Source organism: Rhododendron vialii, chromosome 5a (assembly GCF_030253575.1).
Source record: "Rhododendron vialii isolate Sample 1 chromosome 5a, ASM3025357v1".
NCBI lineage: Eukaryota > Viridiplantae > Streptophyta > Magnoliopsida > Ericales > Ericaceae > Rhododendron > Rhododendron vialii.
Genome location: NC_080561.1, coordinates 31,445,757 through 31,471,313, shown reverse-complemented (window position 1 = coordinate 31,471,313; position 25,557 = coordinate 31,445,757). Strand labels below are relative to the sequence as shown.

The window sequence follows — 25,557 nt, the reverse complement described above, 5'->3', positions numbered from 1 at the left end:
TTCTAGTATTTGTTCAGAAAATGGAACTAATTACATAGGCAAAACAGAGAACAAAAGCAAGGGACCCAAGAGATTTGACATATTTTATCTGAAATTGTCGATTTTAAAAAAGATAAATAAGGAAAACAGTGTAGGATTTGAAAAAAAGCATGGATCCTGTAGAATGGTGATGATCCAACTATGGCGGTGTGTGGCTGATGGTTGTAATTGGGGCGTCAACCTCAAGCCAAACTGTCAATGCTTCTATTGCTTGGTTTAATATTAGTTTTGGGGGGGGGGGGGCAACCAAAGTTCGAGGGTAAAAATGTCAGATCAATGCAATATTCGTGGCATGAACAGAAGTTATCGTGGCATTGTCCATGCCCACATTATACTATAGCTCAAGGTTTGGTACATGGTATATCAGATAGCATAAGATATTTCCCCTTTCTATGATAAAGTTATTTCCTTAATCATCTACGTGAACACTTTTTAATCTTTGTGTTTCTAATCATCCACTCTTTTTGATGAATCATCTATTATGGTAATACAACAGATATGGTAATACAAATATGATAATAGATAGTCAAAAGTCCATAGCATAGATTTAATCTTTTAAACCCGCTTCAAGTCATGATGTTCTTATTCGCTAATTTATTCAATGTTGGAACCAAACCTACTATTAGCGTGGGTATCTCGGTTTCCAGAGTAGGGTTTGACGCTCAAATTGATGAACTTTTAACCAACCCAACCCCTAGACAGATAATACTCTCAACATATCCTTTTCCAGAAGGCCTATTACAGAAGGGTACTCGTGGTCTCCTTGAGGTAAAGAAGAAAGATTTTATGGAAAGCTAAATAGGGATACAAAGAGATTCAAACTTTTAGTACAATCTGTTAATTGTTATGAAGAATCTTCAATCATCGTCGTAGCCACCTTACAAGATCTCAAAATCTAAGGGTTTATTCACATTTATGACCCAAAAACATTGGACAACCTTCAAAGTCTTCTGATTGAGTTAATTTTTATAAGATATTTTTTAAAAATATTATAAGCAAATTGAGAGGCCTTATCATTTGTGAAGGATGACGAGATGGGCCTTTTACACATGTGCAAGTGGTGATAAAAGGACTCCAAACGAAATCCGTGTAACTCAAGGGTAAAAGTGAAATTACTCCAAGCTCCGTTAACAGATCCAAAAACCGGCCACCACACACAGACACAAGACTAGACACACAGCGTAATACCCAGTGTCTTCGACATTGAGAGAGAGAGAGAGAGAGAGAGAGAGAGAGAGAGAGAGAGAGAGGGGAATTGAAACCTGAGATTGGGCGAAAGAAAGATGGTGAGCAAAACGGAGGAAGCGCGAGTGGCGGTGCTGGAGAACCAGGTGGACAACGGAGGGGGAGGCGCTTGGGAGTACCTCTGTCTCGTCCGGAAGCTCAAGCTCCGGCGCTCCGACAAGGTGCTCAAGCACGGATTGTCCATCTTGAACGACCCTGGTAAACGATCCAGTCTCGGCCCTGAAGGTACTGCGACTAATTCAGCCACCACTAAAATTGTCTGCCTTACGCCTTTCAATCAATCTTCTTAACACTTTATTGGTACTGATTCACGTGGTATCTTGGTCGTATTATGATTTATTTGTATTTTGTTTAATTATGATTTATGAAGCATTAGAATTGATTTTTCTTAATTCCATTTCTATTGATGCACGGCCAGTGGCGGCTCCAGAGAATTAAGTAGCCTACTAGGGTGTTAAAAAAAAAAAATTAATCTCCACGAATTTCAACAATACTTACGAATAAACAAAATTCACTAGATCGATATCAACTGCTAGACGAAGCAAACATGAAATTATATGAGATGACAGCTGTTATAGATGAGTTTGTATGTTTGAAACCGTTACATGGTAGTCTCATAATCAACAACTTTTTATACATCTTTTCAAATATACATAAGCATGCAATCAGACATCTATATCTATCATCCTTTGCTTCAGTGGTTTATCTAAATAGACATAATACTAAACATACAAGATAGTGGATATGTATTCATCAAATGATCAAAATATATGCGACTGGAAAAGAATCGTTACTATGCTTGGTGAAATAGAAATCAGTGGCAAAGAAATACTGCAATGTCAGTTTTTATCATTCTCTTCTTCTCTCCCGATTTTCTAATTTCAGCATTTATGATTGTGGGGTACTTGCTAGGTGTTCGAATTTGAGTTGATCAGGTTGATGAGCGTTCAAACTATGTTGAGTTGTGTGGTCAAATGAGGGAGAGAATGGAAATACATACTACTCTTGTGCACCCTAGAAGTGGAGCCGCCAGTGTGCACGGCTGGATTGTTACACTTTTGTATTGAGAGGCTCGTGGTTTGGTTCTCGAAATTACTAGGATTATGTTTTTCTTTCTGCTTAGTAATAAGATTACTATTCTTATTTGTTTGTTTTAGTTTGTGAGTGAACGAGTCTCGTTTTTAGGGGAATTCAATCCAAGACACTCAGTGTCGCTTGAGGACCGTTAAAGTTACTATCATGAACTTAGTCAAAGAAATCTTCTGGATAGCTTTTTAGATCATGTTCGTGAAATTAGTTACGCTCCAGTTGCACTGTGGGCTGATGATGTCAAACTGTTAATAGGTGCACTGTGTTTGGTTGTTTAACTAGGGGCGGGACAACCTTTCACAGAATCTAAGCTAGGACTGCAGATTGAATTTAGGACTATAAGATGCTTTAAATCATGAATTCAATTGACCTTTCACGGAATTGAAGCTAGGACTGCAGATTGAATCTAGGCCTATAAGATGCTTTAAATCATGAATTTGATTGAAGTTCTAAAATCGTAGGTATAAAAGTAAACTATTAAAACAATTAGGGAGAAGATTTCACGCTCCACTTTCACGTGAATAACACTCCATTTTATGGGGCAAAGAGAATAGAAATCATAGATAGCACTCATATTTCATGAATCTTAATAGGGAAAGTTTTAAGATTTTAGCTGGACATTTGTGAAAATAGTTAGGGAAATATATCTACAAAGTGGAAAATTTTCCCCCACTCGACCTAGTGTAGCTCTGCCTTGCACTCAGATTTGTAGTGTTTTTAATCTGGTTTATGCAATGCATGATAGTCATACCAATAGTAAAAATAAATGTGCATTTAAATTTTAATATTCTGTTTGAATTATTTACTGAGGTTGCGTACACCTGAGCCCTTCCAAGTCCTTTAATTGTGGGAGCCTTGTGACTAGGCTGTCTCGTTTCTTATTGCTATCTTTGTTTTCAAATAGAAGCTACAGCCTACAAGACTTAAGCTGAGAGTCCCTAATATTCAAAATGTTATTGGTGTTTAAAGTTTGTACTTTCTTATTTCGTATTAGGATGTCGTGCACAGAATACATATCCATCTTATAAATGTTTACATCTTTTACTTTGCTTTGTTGCTTAAGCCGTAACTATTTGTAGGTTTCATTTCCTTGGGGTGAACTTCTTGTCAAATAAAGTTGAACAATACTGGTTAATTGATTTCTTAGGCAGCTAGGGCCTAGAGGTATCCAATTGTAATTGTCGTGGAAATGTATAATCTTATCCATCTAGCTCAGATTGTATCCACTGCTTCTTCTATTGGAGGATTTAACGGAGAGGGGAACCGTACCTCTAGTTCCACCCTTCCTCCAAGCCCCTTATTTTGCTATCCAGAACCTTATGGTAATTTGTTGTTTTTCCTCTGTTTTTTTCTCTCTGTAGAATGGACTTTGTACGAACAGGTTGCTATTGCAGCTATGGACTGCCAATGCCTTGATGTTGCGAAGGTATAAAGTAATTCTTTTTGCGAGCTGTCTAGAATAGCTTTCGGTTTCTCAATTTGCATCTGCTAACAACTTCAGTTAAATTACCAATATATTGAGCATTTAGTTGATCTACTTTGGAATCTGCACAGTAAATTTTATCCATTACGAGATTTAATATAGTACTAGTATACGGTGATCTTCATGGGCAGCTCATTGGGCTTTTCGAAAGATGCATTTTTTATATGGTCTTCAATGTGTTGAACTTTTATTTGCTATGTGCACCATACTGGTCTTGTATGGAAGCATGAGCAGCTTCAAAAGCCATTTGGTTTTTTGATAACAAACCCTACTTATGAAGGATAGGAATGAGGGAACCCTAAATCATCGTAGGACCAATATCTGCAGGAGATTTGGCTACCTTGCGACACAATTGAGGTGTATTAGTTTGAAGTTCATATCAGAATTCTTTATTCTTTTTCGTTTAGGGTGTGAACTGTGAAGGGCATGTGTTTGTAATTGTTTGCTTATCTGGGGTTTACAGGAATGATTTGATTAAATCTTTCGTTCATTGTAACTGAGTTTTTCTGTTTGGTCAACCATTTGGGACAAGATTCTTGCCATTAACCTCCTTCTGATGAGGGGACTAGGAAGTGTCACATTCTATTGTTATGCAACAAGCATAACTTGAAGCAGTTGTTGTTTTATGCTTTCTTACCTATGTTTTATTTCTTTTGAAGTGCCATTGGATGTTCTTTGGTCTTTGGTCATGAGCGCTAATTCAACAATCTGAGTAAGTGGCTTATGAGGGCTATTAGTGCATGGCTAGCATAGGTTGGCAATTCCATCACTTGTATGGGGAATGTCAGATTGAACCCAAGCTATAATGAGGAGAGCAAGTTTAACACACCCATGTTTTTTGGGAAGCTTGATGTGCTATGGAATATCTTGACTGGCACGAGGAAATACAATGACAGAACTTCATTCGCATGGAGCTAGCATTGGACAAAGCTTGAAGTGATATATACCCTCTGAAGCGGGCTATAGTGGTGCAGAATATTTTAATTCTAAGGCAGGCGTTGAAGAAGCAAAGTGAAAACCCATTGATTGCCCAAGCACCAGTCACACCCCCTCGTGGCCCATCAGGGCCATCACGTCACAATACAGCGACCACCCAGTTCTCCCTACTGCACCCTCCCTCGATGACATTACCTTGCCTTTTCGCCTTCTCTCGCATTTCCACCGTTCACTCCTGTCTCGATTTCGCTGGCAGCTAAGATGGATTACAGAAGCTGAGAACAGATCCATCACATTTTGGTATGGTGTAGGAGGAGCTATCAACTGCTGGCTCTGAACCAAGTGTTCTTGTTCTTGTGTGGGTGTATGTCTGGTTTGGACATGGCATGTAGGTTGGTTTCTTTTGTCCGCTGCTGTGGAGGGAGGACATCTGGTCCCTTCTCTTCTTGCTGTTTTCACACTGGGTTTTGGCTAGATCTTTTTTTTTAATATTTTTTTTCTAGCGGGGTAAGTAATTTTTTGTAGATCAGCGGTTGGAGAGGGAATATGGAGTTATTCGGGGTTAGACGAGTGCGGCAGGTGGCATTAGTTTGTTATGGTATCACATTTGAAAGGTGGGAAATACTGAATAGTCAGTCATATAGTGGGAGGAAGTATGATTGGAGACGTGGAAGCAATCGAATCTTCGCTATCAGTGATATGCTTTCACTTTTAGAGATTTTAATTCTTTTCATATGTAGGAGATTGTAGTGATGTAATGCTTTCTTTGATTTTCTTGCTCCTTCTACACAGTGTCTATACCTGGGTTGCAGCCCATTGGCAGTTATGGTTTTTTTTTTTTCTTTTTTCAGCTAGCAAACTAAGAAACAATAGCACATTGGCTTTTCTCATTATTTTCGTAAGGCTTGTGCTATCTATATGTGCACTTTTTTTTTTGATAGGCATATGTGCACTTCATCTGTGGATGATGCAGTCTGTAATATGATTTTCCTTTTCCTTTGCAGGACTGCATAAAGGTCTTACAAAAGAGATTTCCTGGTAGTAAAAGGGTTGGTGAGTTAAATAAACTTGCTGCCATAATGGTTATAACCTTGCCGTTGTAAGCTTACTCATGTTGGTCGCTGTTGAGTGGTCATGACTTCAATCTTTAACCTCTTTATATCAAGATTTTCCACCCAGTTCAAATAATTTGCTGTAACTGGCATCATTGCCATTATTTTGGGTGCTGTCTTCCCCCTTAAGTCACTCTGGCACTACTGTTGTTCCAGTATCTTGGTTGCCAAACTGCCCAAATTTGTGATTTCATATAAATGCTCGGAAGGACCACTTCTTCCAAGACGGTAGTCAGCTTTCACAAACTTATTCAATACACATACATTGGACATGCGCAAATGGAATGGGCTAGTTTCTATTTTACTTATATCACATCTACTAGCTAGTTTTGCGGGAGGTTGCTATTGGTTCAATTGAGCATGTAGTTACTGGATATATTACTGAATAACTCTTCAAGACAATCAAATTGAGCTTCCTCTCTGATTGTGATTTCATTTGGCTTAGAGGGTGCTGTAACCTGGATGGAGTATTGTTTTCGTTATCTCTTAATGCTGATTTATCTATATATTTATTTTGGCATATTTGTAGGCAAGTTAGAAGCAATGATTCTAGAAGCAAAAGGATCCTGGGCAGAGGCAGAAAAAGCTTACTCAAGTCTCTTGGAGGATAATCCATTAGATCAAGTAAGTTCTTTTCAGGTTCTTCATCAAATGTCATTCATTTTTGTTGGAATGATTCAGCTTCTTCTCTGCAACAAATAGGATGAACACTTTAGTCCTTCCTGGCAGAGATAGCGATACAAAATGTAAACCTAACGTCTCAATCCTGTCTCATTCTTTTAATTCAGGTAATTCTCAAGCGGATGGCAACTATGGCAAAGGCACAAGGCAATCTTTCAGGGGCCATTGAATTGCTAAATAAATATCTTGAAATGTGAGGAGAATCTTGAAAGCATATTTCTTTGGGATTATCAATTAGGCACCACATCCATACTAATTGGATTTGATCTACTAGCACCATCATCACTTCCTTAAAAAATGTGATGGAAATGGTTGAAGGGCCAATGAGGAGAGTTCAAATGGCAAAGGGGCAGCAGTGAGTGAGTTTGGATTTGTTAAACAGTTGGGGGTAGAACTTGACTCCAAAAGCGAGGGTGTCCTCACGCTTATATACTGCACACTATTTTCACATTTTGGCTATGTGACTTCTCTTTTTACACTCTCACACAGTGCGCTTCTTGGGAAACATCTTTTGCATGGAGCTGTGGAACACCCCCTCTAGTGATGGCTAATATGCTGCTTTTGATATCATGTCACACGGTCTTGGGTGGAATACAAACCCCAAAAGCTAGCTCTTGAGATGATTGTACTCTCATGTTTATAGTATACAATGCAGATACTTTCATATTGAAGCAATGGGGATTTGCCTCGCAGAATTAAGTATGGTGGTGGTCAAAAGTAAAGATAAAACAGAGAGGCGAAACACCACCATCTGCCATCACCAGTCAAAATCCACCCGAAGTATGTGATAATTATGAGAGATTAGAGAGAGAATCTGGCAACAATGGATGTTGGTTGGCGTTGGTTGGGCTGAGGGACGAGGGGAAGAGAGGTGGCAGTGGGTGGGATGAGAGATGAGTGTGCAGACAATGGTAGCGGGAGGCTCTGGTGGTGCTTTGAGGGATGGAGAAAGGAGGAGATGAGAGGGAGTGAGGGGGAGGGAGGTGGCAGTGGGTGGGGTGAGAGATGGGAGTGGACTGGAGCAGCTGCACAAAGGTGGTGTGTATGAGGTAGAAGGTATGGGTAAAACCTAATTTAAGTAATGGTTTTGGCCATGTCATAACCAAGTTACATGATGCCACCAAAAGATTTAACGAGATGCGATTCCGGGGGTTAATTGGTCGATTCTGAAATAGTTTGGGTGCAATATCAACAGATCACGTGTTTAATAGATGACGAGTCAATAGTTTAGGGGGAAATTTTCCTATTTTGTTCAACTTTACCAATATTCTGACTTGAATGGTTTCATGACTGGATTTATTTTATGTATTCTCAGATATATGGCCGATCAAGATGCCTGGAGGGAACTTGGTGAAATTTATGTCTCATTACAAATGTGAGATACTTGCAATTTGCTTTTTGTTATGGGGAAGAAGTTGCATATATATTAAGTTTGTTTATCTTGCTTGTTTTCTTATACATCTATATTTTCATACATCAAGCTGTAATTCTTTCGCTTCCTTTCTCATGGGGTTTAATTAGGTACAAGCAAGCTGCTTTCTGCTTTGAGGAGCTAATCTTATCTCAACCTACGAATCCACTGTACCACCTAGCCTATGCGGATGTAAGTTGTGTTTGATCCTGGGAGTGTGATATTGTTTGTTTTTCCCTGCATTTGTTGAACTGATGTGTTTTGCTTGAAAACAATATTTATGGACATAAGTATGTGCTATATTGCATGGGGAATACTGCTAGTTTAAGGTTACTTTCTACAGTGTCTCCTCGTAGCTAATAATCTATTCCAATTTCCAATCATTCCATGACTACTAATACGCTTGCAGCCTTGCCCTAGGGTGCCTGGATTCCATGACTTTGCCCTTCATCATTTCCCTCTCTCCCGTTTCCTAACAGACCTACCACTGCCTTTTAACAGCCCGCTGCAGCCACCTCGCCACCAATCTCCACGCCAAAGACCATTCATCAACTGAACTGCTTAATTGAGCTATCCCGCAGAAAGACCCACCCACCCATCCTTTTCCTCTTGCAGCTCAACCAACAGCCACCCCACCAACCCTTGTGCCAACATCTTCCTATCCCCCTTTCCCCATTAAGACCCATTCACCCGTCCGCTTCCTCTTGCTCCCCCTACTTTTTATTGCCCCTCTTCCTGTCCCTACGAGCATTCCCCTAGTCCTCCACCCAATTGACCCACTTTGCTCCACTCCATTCTATAAACCACTACTGAATGCACCTTGATCCACCATTAACTTCTATATAACAACTTTCACAGCTTCTTTTTTCAGCAGCTGTCTTTGCATTTTGTTCTTTACAAATTCATGATAAGCATGCCACTGTGACACCACAATCAAACTCCAGTCAACTACTTTCACACATATCCAGCGCCCAATCTCTTCAATTTCAGCCTGAATGACAAGTTGATAGCCACCCCACGAACAACAGTTATTGATGTACATATGGATATGTATTGGTATTAATCTGCGCATTCAACTATATTGCATCGGATCTCTGTTGAGAGGTTATGGAGCTTGAGATTTGTAATGGAGGATAGTGTGATTTGAAGGGTCCGAAATTCGATCCCCAAAACAGAAAAGTCATTTGTAGAGTTTTAGTTGGAATGAAGGTTTTGTGATACAATTGTGTTGCTAGTTAGTGGAGATGGTTCGGTGGGTTGGTAGTGGTCATGGCTCATGATGTTAGATGCTAACAAGATGATAAATGAATGAAGCTACTCCGTTCCTGTTTGCTCAATAAAACCTCTTTCGGCTTGATTAAAGCTTGTTTGAGTTCAGCTCGCTGGATAAACAAGCCAAGCTTGAACATATTTTGAAGCACCTTAATGTTTCATAGCAAGCTTGAATTAACTTAGCTTGGAGAACATAATCGAAGAAGAAAACACGTGGAGGGCCACAACCCCAATTTTCCAAACAGTCAGATTTTGTTAATCGAAGTCTAATGATTACACTGCTGAACTTCTTCGTTATAGTCTACGAACTCTAGTGAAAGTAAACTTGCTGAATTCTAAAATGAACTCCTAACAGTAGATAAATTAACAATCACATTTGTTGGACCAAAAGGTATTCTTCATCTGTATTGGGTCCTTTGGCTTCACTCGAGGCTTCCAAAGTGAATAACTAAGCTCTCGTCAGTCAAGCGATGAGCTATTGATTCCCTCTGCTGAAAAGACCTCAACTCCGGTAAGTTTGGAGTGTTAAACGATCTTTGGTAGAACTCAACCTCAAAAGCTAGCTATTGAAGTGAGCGTGCCCTTACGTTTATATAATTCATATTACTTTGGTACCCCGGCGATGTGGGACTTCGCTCCATAAGTAGCACAACGAAGAATACCATAGGAAGTAGTATGCTGGATTAGCACAGAATTAGTCCTCAACTTGACTGTACGTGAATTAATGGCACAAGTAGGGGTGTAATTTGTTTTCCCACATCACGGTCCCATGACAAAGCTTAAGAGGAAGAACACCACACACTACCTTCTCTTTTAGCTAGTCAATCTTGAACATGTGGTGTAAGAATATGACAAAGCTTTAGAGTAAGAACATCACACAGCTTCCCTGTTGGACTTTTTGCTACATTTTCTTAGAGCTCTGTGCATTGCGTTAAGGAGATTTCAAAAGCTCTCCAGGCTGTGCCGTTAATTTCATTTTTCATTGTTGAACGTATAAATAATAAAGTTGCCCCTCTCTTTAATAGCTTAAGTTTTTAGATGAGTTGGTGGTTAACAATCTAATATGGTATTAGAGCAGGCAATAGATCCTATGTTCGAACCTCATCACTTACCTAATGTTAAAATATTTACACGTGTTTAGCCCGCTTATAGAGAGCCTGGCTACACGCAAGGGGGTGTGTTGAAGGTATAAATAATAAAGTTGCCCCTCTCTCTAACCGCTTAAGCTTTTGGATTAGTTGGTGGTTAACAATCTAATAGTCATACTATTTCAAATTAACCTGAAGGAAATCGTGTTTCAGTTTGATTGAGTAATAAAATCACAATTTAAGAATCATTCCTTCTTATTGTTATAGTTGTCCATTACTTTTACATATTGACTATTTTTTTATTTGCTTTGAGCTAAAATAGGTGCTTTACACACTTGGCGGACTTGAAAACCTTCAGTCAGCTAAGAAATATTATGCATCTGCAACAGACTTGACTGGTGGCAAGAATACCAGGGCACTTTTTGGTATTTGCTTGGTGAGCTCTCTCTCTCTCTCTCTCTCTCTCTCTCTCTCTCTCTGTGTCACACTTGGCTTGGACTGGGAAAGTATCTGATATACCTCTTGGATGGATTGTTCTGTTGATTTAGAATTCTCATCCCTGACCTTCGAACATTTTTATCTATAATTCTCATGTTTCTTTCTTGTATTTGATTTGTGTTTAAGAAGTTATATGATTGAAAGAATGTCTTATTAATGTTTTTATTTTGTTTTATTGGCAATGTCTTATTGCTGTTATTTAGTGTACACATGCAATTGGGCAACTGACGAAAGGTCGTAACAAGGAGGACAAAGACGGCTCAGAGTTGCAGTCTCTAGCAGCAACAGCATTGGAAAAAGACTACAAGCGGATAGCTCCCGCCAAGCTTTCTTCGCTTACTTCAACCTTGAAAAGCTTAAACCTATAATCATAACTACTTTCCGAGATACTGGTGGTTCTATTTCTTATCCCTCACCACATTTAAAGGGGGTGAAAATGTAGTTTATCCAATTTTCAGTTTTGTGATTTTTCAAATAACTCTCCTCTTTCGTGCCCCTTTGAATTCATAATAAGAGGATGTGATGTATTCTTATGGTAGTTTGCTTCAGTTTTGTTTTCCAGGTGCAAATTTCAGATACTATTTACATTTTTGTTGCCATATTTCTTGTACTTTTCATTCTTTCGTATGCAACTTATGATCGTTAAGATCTTTTCAATCTGTATCGGAATTTATGTTATGAAACAGACCACCGATGTTATTTGTATTTTCTCTATTATGCTTTAGAGTCGCAATCGTCGCAAAGAGATTCGAGCAACCCTATTTGATGGTTTCTCTTTGTATTTGTATTTAGATGCGATAGGATTGCATGGTGTAAACTAGGGATGAAATTGGTTCGGTCATTTTCCCCCTATTTTTCACGAGGGGAAGGTGTCCAACCCACAATTACAACCCACCTGGCACACTGGATGGTTTCCGACGAATGGAAATTCACTCAACGAATTAACAATTAATTTTGGGAGCCGATAATGCCACGAAGCATTTTTTTACTGCCACGACCATTAAATGCTGTCCTTGACAAATGGACTTCCTTGTCCTTTGCTCTCAAAAGTAGTCAGAGTCTTAATTTAACATTCCCAAATTGCCCTTTTATTGATTTTCTTTCCTAAATACTAATTGTTACGTATCCCCTTTCAACAGGCTTTTGCCATTCCTATTCTACGTTTTGTTTCTTTCTCTTTGATTTGACATCTCCATGGCTAGGGTTTTAGGAGTACAAAATTGACAGGAGCCCTTATCATATTCAAGGTATGCAGTACTTTCTACGGGAGTACTCTCTTTTTCTTTCTTTTTTTGTGTGCAGAAACTTATTTATTTCTTTTATTAGTGGCCCATTCATATTCTGTACTGAACTTGGGATGGTGTGGTACATTCTCTGGTAGCTTGCCCCAGGGGCGGCAGAATACGAAGGGAATAGGGTACCAATTTTTTGGGTCTGTACTAAACTTGTCCATTATGAGACTTTTTTCCCTTTCTTATGCATATTTATGGCTTTATTTTTTGTGCGTCTTTATGCATGTACTTCAATTTTCTTTGTCATCATAAGATACCATAGTCTTTTTTTAAAACATTGTAGGTCGATTTTGTGAATAATCATGGATGTTGACCAATGTATTGAAAGTTTTGGTGGAAATTCCTGTGATCAAATTGATCAACAAGGAATCAATTTGGTTGGACAGTTTGGTTGGAAATTTCAGTCTCGTGATGAACTACTTGATACTTTTCGAGAGTTTTTCTCAATGCAAGGATATGCAATATCTATCAAAAATTCCAAAATGGATAAATATTTGACCATTGGGTGTGATAGGGGTGGTTGTTATCGAAATAAATGGAAGGTTCCCATAGAGCATCGACAAAGAAAAACTGCAACTCGTCTCATAAGTTGTCCTTTTGAAATTCGTTGTAAGAGACGAGAGGATGGATTTGGGAGGTTGAAGAAAAAAATAGCTCACACAATCATGAACCCTCAAGTGACATGCCTGGACATCCCTCTTGCCGTCATTTGTCACAAGAAGAGATTACAACCATTGAAGATCTGACTAAATTGGGAGTGCCACCGCGCCAAATTCTTTCTTCACTGAGACAAAGGAATCCAAAGCTTCAAGCAATATCAAGAACAATCTACAACACGAAGGTGAAACTTCGAAAGGAACACTTAGCAGGGCGAAGTGTGATCCAGACATTGTTTGAAGAGTTTTGTCAAGGTGATTTTATTTTTGATGTTGCATACGACCAAAATGGGCATTTGACGCATCTTTTTTTTGCACACCCTTCTTCAATCACAATGACCAAAAGCTATTCAAATGTTTTTGTGATGGATTGCACTTACAAGACAAATAAGTACAAGATGCCACTACTTGACATAATTGGAGTTTCAAGTTTTAATAGTTCATTCTATTCTTGTTTCGCCTTTTTGGCAAAGGAGGGAGAAGGAGACTATATTTGGGCTTTGCAAAATTTCAGCAAGATATTGGGTCCTACATGCCATCCTTCTGTGATTGTGTCGGATAGGGAATTGGTCTTGATGAATGCAATACAAGTGGTTTTTCCATCAACTGTACATCTCTTGTGTGTGTGGCACATTGAGAAAAATATTTTGGCAAATTGCAAGTCTTACTTTGAAACTCAAGACAACTGGACCACATTTTTGACTACTTGGAATCAAGTGATAAGCTCTCAAGATGAACAAGCATTCAACGAAGCTTGGAAATTATTTGAGCTATTGTACAAGGAGAAGGAAAAAGTGTTGTGTTACATTAGAAAGACATGGCTTCCATTCAAGGAGCGATTTGTGCATGCATGGACTGAAAATTGTTCTCATTTTGGAAATCGTGTTTCTTCAAGAGCAGAAGGTGCACATGCAAAATTGAAACAATATTTGCAAGTTTCAACCGGTGATCTCCATCAAGTAAAGATCAAGATATGCCTTGCAATTGACAATGAGTTTAATGAGATAAAGGCGCAACTCTCAAGTGAAAGGATTCGAATACCCCACAAATGCGATATCTATTTTTTTAAGGAACTTATCATTAATGTGTCGTCATTTGCTTTGGGTGAACTACTTAAACAATATGAAATGGTCAAGTATGGGACAATGCGTTCAACATGTACAGGACATTTCATGGCAAGTATGGGTCTTCCTTGTGCGCATAAGATGATTTGTTGGAAAGGTAAGGTAATACCCCTTGATGAAATACACACACAGTGGAGGATTGATAAAAGATATTTGGTTGTTCCTGATGTTAGAGAAACTAATGCAGGGGAATTCAAGAGGCTGGTTCATGTTTTAGAAGATAAATATCAAGAGTGGCCTCAAAGTCAAAAGGAATGTGTTCAGCAACAAATTTCTCAACTTATAAATCCATCTGTTCCATTGGTTCTTGAGCCAAATATTCTACCTCATAAAGGGCGTCCATCGGAGTCCAAGAAAGGTACTACCTCTACAAGGCGGAACGCTTCACAATTTGAGATTGTGGAGGCAACAAGAAAGTGTAGCATTTGTAAATGTGTTGGTCATAATAGTTGAACATGCAAGGGAAAAAGTGAGGCAAATATCATGAATTCTGATCAAATAGTTACTCTTGAAGACAACGAGAGTAATGTGGATGTGCTCGGCAGAAATTCACTTCCTACTTCCCTCGACTACTTTTTGTTGGATTGATGACTTGAGGTTAAGTTTTTTTTTTTTATACACTTTTTTGTTGTACTATTTCTTTAAAATCAGTCAACTAAATTGAATTTTGTTATTGCAGGTAATGAATTTTGTGGTTTGAAGACAAACGAAGTGCTCAATTGAAGAATGTGTCTTTGAAATGGGCTTCCATTATTTCCAGGAGAGAGATATTTTTGTTTTGTTGAGCTTAAAAGCACTGGAATTTGGTATTTCATTGGGCAATGTTTTTTTTTTGGGATTGTGCTTAGGATTATATTTTCAAGAGAGATGATATTTTCTGTTTTTCTTGAGCTTAAAAGTACTAGTAATTGATACTTTGTTGGGCAATGTTTTTTGAGGTTTGTTTTCAGAATTTTAGTCTGAATTTGGAATGAATGATTACACTAGTTGTTTTTGGTGAAAAAAATAGCCTTCCTATTGTGAGATGTTTTTCATGAAATTTTTCCTATTGTGATATGTTTGTTCTCTTTTAATTGAACAGAAAAGTTAAAATTGAGACTCCTTTGATCTTGTGTTCGTTTATTAGGGGTGGGGGCAATACCAATCAAAGAAAAAAAAGTGGGAAACAATATAAAAGAAAAAAATTGAAACACGGAAAAGGCCGAGTTTTTATGTAGGGTTGGATTTGCTTAGCTGTCATTGTCAAAAGACTTTGGGGTCTTTCACTTTTGACGTTTTGTATAGCTAGAAGAATGGCAGGCATTTTTAGAATTAGGAAAGGGCAATTTGGAAATGTTAAATTAAGGCTCTGACTACTTTTGAGAGAAAAGGACAAGGAAGTCCATTTGTCAAGGACAGCATTTAATGGTCGTGGCAGTAAAAAAATGCTTCGTGGCATTATTGGTTCCCTTAATTTTACTTTGGAATGAGAGGTGCCAAAAGTTTTGATATTTGATTTCGAACAACATTAAGTGGTGGGTCACAAGCTTTCGAACAACAGAAAGTTTTGCTGTGATCGATGTGAACATCACGAACTGACCCACCTTACCATGGCAAGTCTTTGTGAAAGAACTCTCAAATACATAATTTTGATTCAAGATGAGCATCTGAGGATCAACTGGTAGCGAGAGAGGGAACAAAAAGTTTGAGAGTAAGCATTACACAATCTCCAAGATCATTTTTTTGGCAATCAAAAAGGAAGAAGAAAAAGTAAAAGTATGTTGGACTAACTTACACAAGTTTCTTTTTGAAGCTAGTCAATCTAGCGGATTTGAAATTCTCTTAAGTGTTTTTTTTTTTTTTTACCAAAAAAAAAAAAACTTTGAACGGGGACAGCAGCCACTGGTGGGTGTAAGGTCCACCGTCGAGGAAATAGCTCATCTCTGGCCCCTTTGATTGGATGGCGTGGTTGGCCTATTTGTGTGTTGTTTTCGGGTCTACTTCGATAAACGAAATCGTTCAATTTTTGGAACTCTTTGAAATCATCAATCATGCCAAAATAGCTCAATACCTTTGGCTTTCGTCGTTTAGAATTCACGGTTTCTTTTTTTAATATGAACTGTGCCAATGCTTTATTTATGTGTTTAGCTAGTTATGCGAAATATTGTGACATGTTAATATGGAAGATACAGAGTTGTTGAAAAGCACACTTGATGAAATGGTTAGTTGTTGACTGAAAATTGAAATATGAATAATAGAATGGCATAACGAACATGAACTCGGTCCATCAATCAATGTGACGTTTGGCAAGGAATGCATTGGTCCCAAATACCAAGGAATGAACTGATTTGCCACTCGGTGTGATGCCAGTAGGGGACGCACAAGTTCCAAATACCTGGAAAATGTACTTGAAATACATGACCCGTCGAAAATAAAATGAATGACACTCTGTAGATGATTGAGAACTTGACATTTGCTTACACTACTTCACTATGGCATACTTTCACTCCCAGATACAACTCCATATATACTAGAGAAGTTTTTTTTGTTGATAAGTCCCCTTAGTGCATTGATCATTGCATTAGCATATAAATTGGACAAAAATTATCTGCTGAGTTAGTGTAGCTCACTCTTTCATTATTTATACGTGCAAATCAAGCGCATTGATATCGCGTGCTTGATGTGCATGTTTGGTCATACTGTTGACATTAAAAAGTTACTTTAACCTCTTGTATAGAATATATTTTTTAAAGATGTAATTGTAACTTTAAATTATTTATCTCACTATCAATGTGGGTATTTGGGCCGAAGTGCCTTTATTGTAATCTTTGAAATACTATTGTACCTTTTGAAAGATCATGGAGGAATCTTTTGGGGATAATTATGTATAGTTCCATGGGTATTTCATTTAGAATTCCTATCATTAATATGTTGAAAATAAAAAACGTGACAACTTAGTATCAGAGCATCCGTGGAGAGACTAAAAGTCTCATGGGTTCAAAATCTTTGCATTTTTTTGCATGACATATGTGTGCTTGCACGAGTGACATCCATCCATTGATGTTGCATTGCTTTTACACTAATGAGGACTTAGATATAGTTAACACGTATTGAGAGAGTTGGAGGCTTGACCATCTGATTACTTAGGATTAGATATCGTTATTCCGCGAATCAAACGAGGACTTAGAGTTAAAAAAGTTTGTGAATGACATTCGTTAATATCTTGTATGATCTTTTATTTCTTTTGTTTTCCTTTTGGAAATTGATATTCGCACTTTACTTTTTATTGATGGCGCTCCACTTTGTTCATGAAGTTAGTAGTAAAAAGTGGAGCGCGAAAATCAGTTTCCTTTGTTTTTTTTTTTATATCTTCCTTCTCTTTATTTTGTTGTGGCCAAGGATTTTGAACCAAACCCTACACGTGCCGTTGCAACGGTACAAGAAGCTCAGTTAAAGTTGAGCGAGCAGTGAGGAGCGCCAACAGGCCATTCAAACTCTCTCTCTCTCTCCGCGATGTTCAAAAAGTGGAGCGCGAAAATTAGTTTCCTTTGTTTTTTTTTTTTTATCTTCCTTCTCTTTATTTTGTTGTGGCCTAGGATTTTGAACCAAACCCTACACGTGCCGTTGCAACGGTACAAGAAGCTCAGTTAAAGTTGAGCGAGCAGTGAGGAGCGCCAACAGGCCATTCAAACTCTCTCTCTCTCCGCGATATTCAAGCCGCGCCACCGTCTCTCTCTCTCTCTCTCTCTACATGTATTGTTCAAATCCCTGTTTGTTTACTCGTTGACGAACACAATGAAGTAAAACCCTAGTTGCAGTTCTGTATCGTCGATACACATACTCACGAGTAGGAACGGTGATTTGTAGGGGGGGAGAGAGAGAAACTAAGATCTGAAGAAGACAGGTGATTTGTCTCTCGATCGAACCTTCAAGCCTTGATTCAGCATCTCCATCTATCATCGACTATCTAGTCACCATCTTCGCAGACCCATCGATTCAGGTAAACACGTGAACAGAACATTTATTTGCCCGTACCCGATGTCGTCCCCATTGTTTCCCAACGCTGTCCCCAAATACTGCATCGTACCCGGTACGTGTTTATTGTAATGGGGTAATGGGCCGTACCGTAGGTGTACCGGTACCCTGTACGCCTACGGCGACTTTTTCCGGCGTACCTGTGCTTCATAGGTGGTTGGTTATTGTTGTATGAATTTTCACTAATATCTAAGCCTACAAGAAAAATTCAAATCAAGAGGGCAACATTATAGGGTGGTATTGGGAGAAATTATGGGGCGATTTGGGGGACAAGGCTCGTTAGGGTTCTCTAGCTGATTTCTGTTGAATCATCCTTCACATCTCGAACTCCTCCATCCCGATGGCTTCTTCTGGTAAGAATTTCGATGCTCTTTTTCCACCGTCAGGGCTGTCTTCTTCTACCTCTGCTTCGAAGTTAGGTTATCCTCATAAATCGGTTTCGATGCTTTCAAATAAATCTCTACATTGTGGTTCGATTCCTATTATGGTTAATGGTTCTGGTACTAGTGTTGATAATCAAGGAGTTTCTAGTTCTGTGGGTCGTGTTAATCTGATTGATTTTTTGGAATCTGTTTCTGTTCCGAACTCTGATCATCTTGCGAATCAAGTGGATGACGCTATTTCAATTAACCAGATTACGGAGCTGAATACAGAGGTTAGGGCACTTAGGGCTGAACTTGATTCAAAGAATAAATTGATTGAGTCTACGAATGGTTCTGGTTTTGTTTTACCTGGGGGTATGGAGATGGGACTTTCTTGGAAAGATAAAGTTGCCCCTACTGGTGTTAGTAGTAGTAGAATGCATTTCCAGTATTTTCCTCCTATGGTGGAGGGGGAAAGGATTACAGTATCCCCACCTAGTGCTGTGGAAGCACAAGGGGCTGTGAAATGGAAGGATTGTTTGGTTGGGCATTTTGTGGATAAGAAGATCCCCTTCCTCGCTGTTCGTTCTGTTGCTTTCAAGAAGTGGGCTGATTATGGTCTAGTTGATGTTCTTGCTAATGACAAGGGTTTCTACTTCTTCCAATTTGGGTCAGAAGGTGCTTGTCGACAAATTGTTGAATCAGGACCATGGCACTTTGGTGGTCGATTGATGGTTCTTCAGATATGGCAATCCTGATATTGAGTATCAGAAAGAGGGATTGGCAAGCTACCTATCTGGATTCAGCTTTATGATGTTCCTCTATAGTTTTGGACTGCTGAGGGCTTAAGCTACATTGCTAGCTCTGTTGGTAAACCCCTTTATGCAGATGAGTTGACTGAAACTGCTAAGAGAATTAGCTATGCTAAAATTTGCGTTGAAGTTGATGTCTCTGCTTCTCTACCGCATTCAGTGGACCTTCTTACTGCATCTGGGAAGAAGGTATCCATTGCTATTAAATATCCTTGGCGGTCTATAAAATGCAATTCTTGTAAGGTGTTTAGCCATTTTGAGTGCAGCCAAAAGGTGTTATAGCATCCTGTGCAAGTAGTTGACATCCCTGATAAGGGACTGACTGCTCCTAAAGGGAGAGTGTGGGTTGTGAAACCAGGAGGGGGAGACTCTGTTCCAAACCCAGTGACGGTTTTTGAGCCTGCTGTAATCATGCCAACTTCAACTGTTAGGGAGCTTCCATGTTCTAATCAATTTGAAGCTTTACAGTTGGGGGACTCTACTATTGACACTTCTGAAGGGGTTATGGGTGTAGAGGTTGCTGAGGTGAATTTATGTTCTGGTGATTTAGTTCTTCAGGACTCCTTGGTTGGTGCTATTCATGGGTTTGATCCTAGTTCAAGCAAGGGTATGGAGATGGTTCAGGATGGTACTCTACATGATGTTCTTGGGGAGGGTATGGCAGATCCTGATGCTTTATTCCAGGCTTTGACTTCTAAGGAAATGGAGAACATTCATAAGCTTAATAAAGGGAAGAACCCTGGGGCAGCTAAGAGAGGGAGGAAACCTAAGCAGCGATGATCAAGTTCTCTTCCTGGAATGTTAAGGGTCTAAACAATCCCACTAAACAAGGTGAGGTTAGGAAGTTTATTCATTTCAATAGATTGTCTTTGATGGGAATTGTTGAATCGAAAATTAGACAGGAAAATATGGTAGGTGCCATGAAGAAGTGTTTGCCTGATGGTTGGGCTTTTGTTCACAACATTGGGGTAGGTTATGTTGCAAGGATAATTGTGGTGTGGGATACTTAGGGTCCAAAGGTCAGTGTGTTAGCTTCCTCTGATCAAATGATGTTACTTTCTGTTCAAGTGGAAAATAGATTTTTTGCTCTCTATGTTGTTTATGGTTTTAATCAAGTAGGCCCTAGAAGGCAGCTTTGGGATGATCTAAGGTCTGGGTTTGCTTCCATTGGTGACCAACCTTGGATTGTTATGGGGGATTTCAATGTAGTTAGATGGCAGAATGAGAAGTCTAACTCTAGTTACTTTGATGCTAATGCTACGGGGGAGTTTAATAGTTGTATAGAGGATATTGAAATGGAGGAACTTACTTCAAAAGGCCTGTGGTTTACTTGGTCTAATAAGCAAGTGGGTGTGGGGCATTATAGTTGTAGGCTGGACAGAGCTCTTGTTAATTCATCATGGCAGTCTGAGTTCACTGAATCTGAAGTTGCTGCCCTTGCTCCTGCTATATCTGATCATTGCCCACTTCTAGTGACAGTGATTCCCTACAAGGGAGGACGGAAACCTTTTAAGTTCTTTAATTTTTGGATGAATCATCAGCAGTTCTCTCCTCTGCTTATTTAGTCATGGGATAGGCCAGTGGATAAAGTAGGGTCACCTATGTTTTTCCTTTATGAGAAGCTCAGAATACTAAAACCATGTTTGAAGAATTTTAATAAGGAGTTTTATAGTGATATTCAGAATAGGGTGAGGGTGGCTAGGGAGGAGCTTAGTACCATTCAGACTTGGTGTGTTCAGTTACTTGGGGACCCCATTCTGATGGAATATGAATGACTTTGCCTTCTGAATTTCAATGATCTTTGTGTTGCTGATGAGGCTTGGTGTCCGCAGAAATCCAGGGTTCGTTGGCTACAATTGGGGGATAGTAATACAAGATTTTTTCATAAAAAGATTGCTAGTCATCGAACGAGGAACAAGATATTATCCATTTGTGATGAGAATGGTCAGCGTTTGGATAATATTAAGGATGTTAAAGGGGAGATTCTAAGGTTCTATCAGAAATTGTTGGGTGCCAAGTTTGATCAGAAAAGACCTTCAGAGGAAAGACTTTGTTTTGCTAATACAGTTCCTGTCTCATTTCATGAAGGCCTTACCTCTCCTATCACTCCTGACGAAATCAAAAGGGCTCTTTTTTCCATTGATGGTGATAAATCCCCAGGTCCAGATGGCTTTAATGCCAGTTTTTTTCAAAAGAATTGGGCTGTGGTTGGCAAAGAGGTAATAGATGCTGTCCTTTCTTTCTTTCACTCTGGTTCTTTACTTCGAGATGTTAACGCAACTGCGCTAGTATTAATTCCAAAGACCAGCTGTCCCCAATCTATGAAAGAGTATCATCCAATTGCATGTTGCAATGTAATCTATAAGACTATTACCAAGTTGTTGGCTCAACGATTGCAACCAGTCCTCCCTTTTGTCATTAACAAAGCTCAGGCTGCCTTTGTTAAGGGTAGATCTATATCTGATAATATACTCTTGATGCAAGAGCTTGTTAGGAATTACCAGAGGGATTCTGGGGTGCCTAGGTGTGCTATTAAAATTGATCTTATGAAGGCATATGACTTGGTAGATTGGGAGTTTTTGTTTGAAGTCATGGCTGCTATGGAATTCCCTTCTTTGTTTATCTCATGGATCGGGTCATGTATCACCTCTGCTATGTTTTCTGTTGTGGTTAATGGTGAACTTGAAGGTTTCTTTAAAGGAGAAAAAGGGCTTAGGCAAGGAGACCTAATCTCGCCCTATCTTTTTCTTTTGGTGATGGAAAGGCTGTACTCTATTCTTCATCGAAGGATCTCTTAGGGGCCTTTTACCTTCCATCCAAAGTGCAGTTTGCATTTCATTTCTTTCCTTGCTTTTGCTGATGATCTTTTTCTTTTGGCTGGAGCTGACCCATCATCCATTTGTATTATTAAAGATGCTTTGGAGGAATTCTTTCATTGCTCTGGTTTGAAACCTAATCTCGACAGGAGCCAATTTTTTTTTTGCTGGGGTAAGTTCTATGGTTAAGTAGGAAGTCCTTCATATTCTTCCTATCCCAGAAGGGTCATTACTAGTCAAATATTTGAGGGTGCCTCTCATTTCAACAAGGCTGAGGTATGAGGATTGTATGCCATTAAAGGAGAGGACTCAACAACGTACTGAGAGCTGGACAAATAGGTCTCTCACGTATGCTGGTCGAGCGTTACTTATTCAGTCTGTTCTTTTCAGTATGCAAACCTATTGGTGTTCTCTTTTCATTCTACCTCAGAAGATTATCAAAGAGGTGGAAGCTATGCTTCGATCCTTTCTGTGGTCTGGGCTTAATCTTACAAATGTGGATGCAAAAGTTAGTTGGCTTGCTGTTTGCACTCCAAAAGCTGAAGGGGGTTTAGGTTTGAAATCCTTGCAGATTTGGAATAAAGTGTCAATGATGCGCCATTTGTGGGCTTTGTGTAAAAAAGAGGACAACTTGTGGGTGAAATGGATCCACAGTTATTTTATTAAGGATCAAAATTTTTGGGTTATGAAACTACCACAGGATTGCTCTTGGACTATGAGGAAACTGATGAAGTTGAGAAGGCTGTGTCAGCTTTGGGTAAAGCATGTTATTGGCAATGAACATAGTACCTTTTTATGGTTTGATAATTGGCACCCTAGTGGTCCTTTATACAAGTTGTTTAGTGATCTTTGCTAACCTGGGGAGGTCAAGTTCAGCAAAAGTCAGTTCGGTCATTCGGAATGGGGAATGGAACTGGCCACGCCCAAGATCCTCTTTGATTCATCAAATTCGTTGGTTAATTCCTAGCTCACTTCAACCTTTTACAGATAGAGAATATGAGATTATTTGGGCTATTTCACCTACTGGCCTTTATAATTCCAAGCATACATGGGAGGCTCTTAGAAATAGAGGAGAGAAAGTCCAGTGGGCCTCTCTAGTGTGGTTCCCTAGAAGTGTTTCTAAATGGTCATTCATATTGTGGCTTGCTTGTTTAAGGAGGCTTTCTACAAAGGAGAGACTCTGTCAATGGGGTATGACCATTGATTCAGTTTGTGTGTTATGCTCTCAAAGGGATGAAACATTGCAACATTTATTTTTTGCTTGTAGTTTTTCCAGAAATATTTGGATGGTTATTCCTCATCGATTCCTAGTTCAGAGGGATCCGAACGAATGGGATAGTGAACTTATGTGGGCAATCGATCATTGTAGAGGTGAAAGCCTCAAGGTCTTCTTGCTTAAATTGGTTTTAGCAGCTGGGGTTTATTACATCTGGTTGGAAAGGAATTCTCGAGTTTTTGGAGGGATCCATAGAGGAGCTGCTCAAGTATTGGCAAGTATTGAAGATAACGTGCGTCTTCGGGTTTGCACTTGGGAGCATTTTCCAAACTCTATTGAAAATCAAAGACTATGCTGTAGCTGGAATATTTCAAGAGGAATTCTAGGGGCGTAAATATATGTGTAGAGCTGGGTTGTTATAGGCTTTCCTTTGTAAAGGTTCTTGTTTGAGGGTTTTTAACTCCCCTTGTTTTTGTGTTGGTTGGTTATAAAATGTGCAAGTTACCAAAAAAAAAAAAAATTATGAATGTAGGTTTGGAGCAATGACACGAATTGGGATTTTCCAGGTTTGATTTATTGAGAGGCTCGTTAAAGTAGTTTTCCGGTGTACCCTGCACAGCAGGATTGTTACACTTCTGTATTGAGAGGCTCGTTGTTTGGTTCTCAAAATTACTAGTATTATGTTCTTCTTTCTGTTTAGTAATAAGATTACTATTCTTATTTGTTTGTTTTAGTTTAAGATTACTATTCAATCCAAAACACTCGGTGTCCCTCGAGGACCAGTCAAAGAAATCTTCTGGATAGCTTTTTAAATCATGTTCATGAATTTAGTATGTTCCAGCTGCACCGTGGGGCATGGTTAGAATAATTTAGGAATAATTAGAGGATATTGCGATGTTTCATTTGTCTTCATTTAATGTAATGGTTTGCTGAATTCTTCCAGAATATGTTTTGCTTGACGTTTAGGGCGATGATGCCAAAACCGTCAATAGGTGCACGGTGTTTGGGTGTTTAACTAGGGGCGGGATGACCTTTCACAGAATCGAAGCTAGGACTGCAGATTGAATCTAGGACGATAAGATGCTTTAAATCATGAATTCAATTGAAATTAGAGGTATAAAATAACATTATTAAGAGAATTATGGAGAAGATTTTAGGCTCCACTTTCACGTGAAAAACACTACATTTTATGGGGCAAAGAGAATAGAGATCATAGATAGCACTGATATTTCATGAGTTCTTAATAGGAAAAGTTTAAAGATTTTAGCTGGACATTTGTGAAAATTGTTAGGGAGCTATATCTTCAAAGTGGGAATTGTAGGGGTTCGATTTAGGAGGGACCTTGACCTGAGTTAATATTCCTCTTCCGCTGCTCTGTTCCTCCGCCTCTGAACCTGCAACAAGTCACTAAGGCCGGAATAGCCTAGTGACCCTCCGACGATCAAGTTAGATGTAAGGAGAGATGTTTTAGGTCTAGGGTTAGGGAAAGATGGCATACCTCTCAAAGATGAGTATCCCTTTATATTTATAAACCTAGGTTTACTTGGGCTCCAAGCTAGCGCGTGAAGGATACGCTCAGGTAATCTCCTCGGGTGACATCACAGATGACGCACCGGATAAGGCAGTTACGGAGCACATGGCCAAACCTGGCCTCGATGAACCTTTGAGCCACATGTCGCACTTGGTCCCCTCTTGCTATGTTACATCCTTTCCAGATATCATAACAGAATGTGTCAACAGGAGGCTTGGCACCGAGCGAGTGAATGGAAGGATATACACTGGCCCACCTGTATGATCCTATAGACCGTGCCGATATGAGGCCTCGGTTACTGGTGATCCGGTTAGATTACCGAGTCCAGGACCGAAGCCCACACAATAGCCCCTCAAGTCCCTGGAGCCTTGTATCCCTGCTTCAGGGTCTTGACCTCATCATACGAAATATCAGGCCTCGGACCTTTTCTTAGAGAACCACCGGAGAGTAAGCCTGCCTTGGTAGATCCCGTTTTGCCTGTGTCAGAGATGAGAGCCACGTATCTGCAGATGCTGAGGTCTCAGAACAGAAAGGCTGTCTCGGCACGTGCCATGTCAGTTGATTGGTACGAAACGTTGCTTCGGTGACACGCGTCATTACGCCTAAGGTCTGAAAGTCCGCCGCCTGTCCTCGGTGCAGGGTCCTTGATACTAGCCGTCCGATGATAACACATGTCGATGATCTAACGGCTCGGTGCATGACGCCTCGTTTCCCGCGCAGCCCTCCATCTCTCCCATTATAAATAGGAGAGACAGAGGTGAGACCATCACCTTTTCCTCCGCTTCTGAAGTTGAACCGCCGCCGCCGTCTGTTCCCAGCTTTCAATCGAGATTTCGAGCATTTTGGACGCGGATCTCGACACGAAATTCAGGTATGACAA

At 39.5% G+C, this 25,557-nt stretch overlaps 3 protein-coding genes across 3 annotated transcripts; all 3 read left to right on the top strand.

The window, feature by feature from the left end:
- The first annotated feature begins 1,135 nt into the window (after positions 1 to 1,135).
- On the top strand, positions 1,136 to 11,566 carry LOC131325263 (uncharacterized). The gene is made up of 9 exons (XM_058357419.1): positions 1,136 to 1,509; positions 3,735 to 3,799; positions 5,797 to 5,845; positions 6,434 to 6,528; positions 6,693 to 6,778; positions 7,901 to 7,960; positions 8,107 to 8,188; positions 10,679 to 10,792; positions 11,058 to 11,566. Exons 1-9 carry the CDS (start codon positions 1,323 to 1,325, stop codon positions 11,220 to 11,222), a joined length of 903 nt encoding a protein of 300 aa, XP_058213402.1. The 5' UTR covers positions 1,136 to 1,322; the 3' UTR covers positions 11,223 to 11,566.
- A 1,262-nt stretch (positions 11,567 to 12,828) lies between these two features.
- Positions 12,829 to 14,379, top strand: LOC131327818 (protein FAR1-RELATED SEQUENCE 5-like). Its single transcript, XM_058360949.1, has one exon. The coding sequence runs from the start codon at positions 12,829 to 12,831 to the stop codon at positions 14,377 to 14,379; it is 1,551 nt and encodes a 516-aa protein (XP_058216932.1).
- A 5,511-nt stretch (positions 14,380 to 19,890) lies between these two features.
- LOC131327817 (uncharacterized) lies at positions 19,891 to 23,540 on the top strand. Its single transcript, XM_058360948.1, has 7 exons — positions 19,891 to 20,082; positions 20,125 to 20,592; positions 20,680 to 20,802; positions 20,947 to 21,802; positions 22,124 to 22,206; positions 22,361 to 22,715; positions 22,918 to 23,540. Exons 1-7 carry the CDS (start codon positions 19,891 to 19,893, stop codon positions 23,538 to 23,540), a joined length of 2,700 nt encoding a protein of 899 aa, XP_058216931.1.
- Positions 23,541 to 25,557: the final 2,017 nt, after the last annotated feature.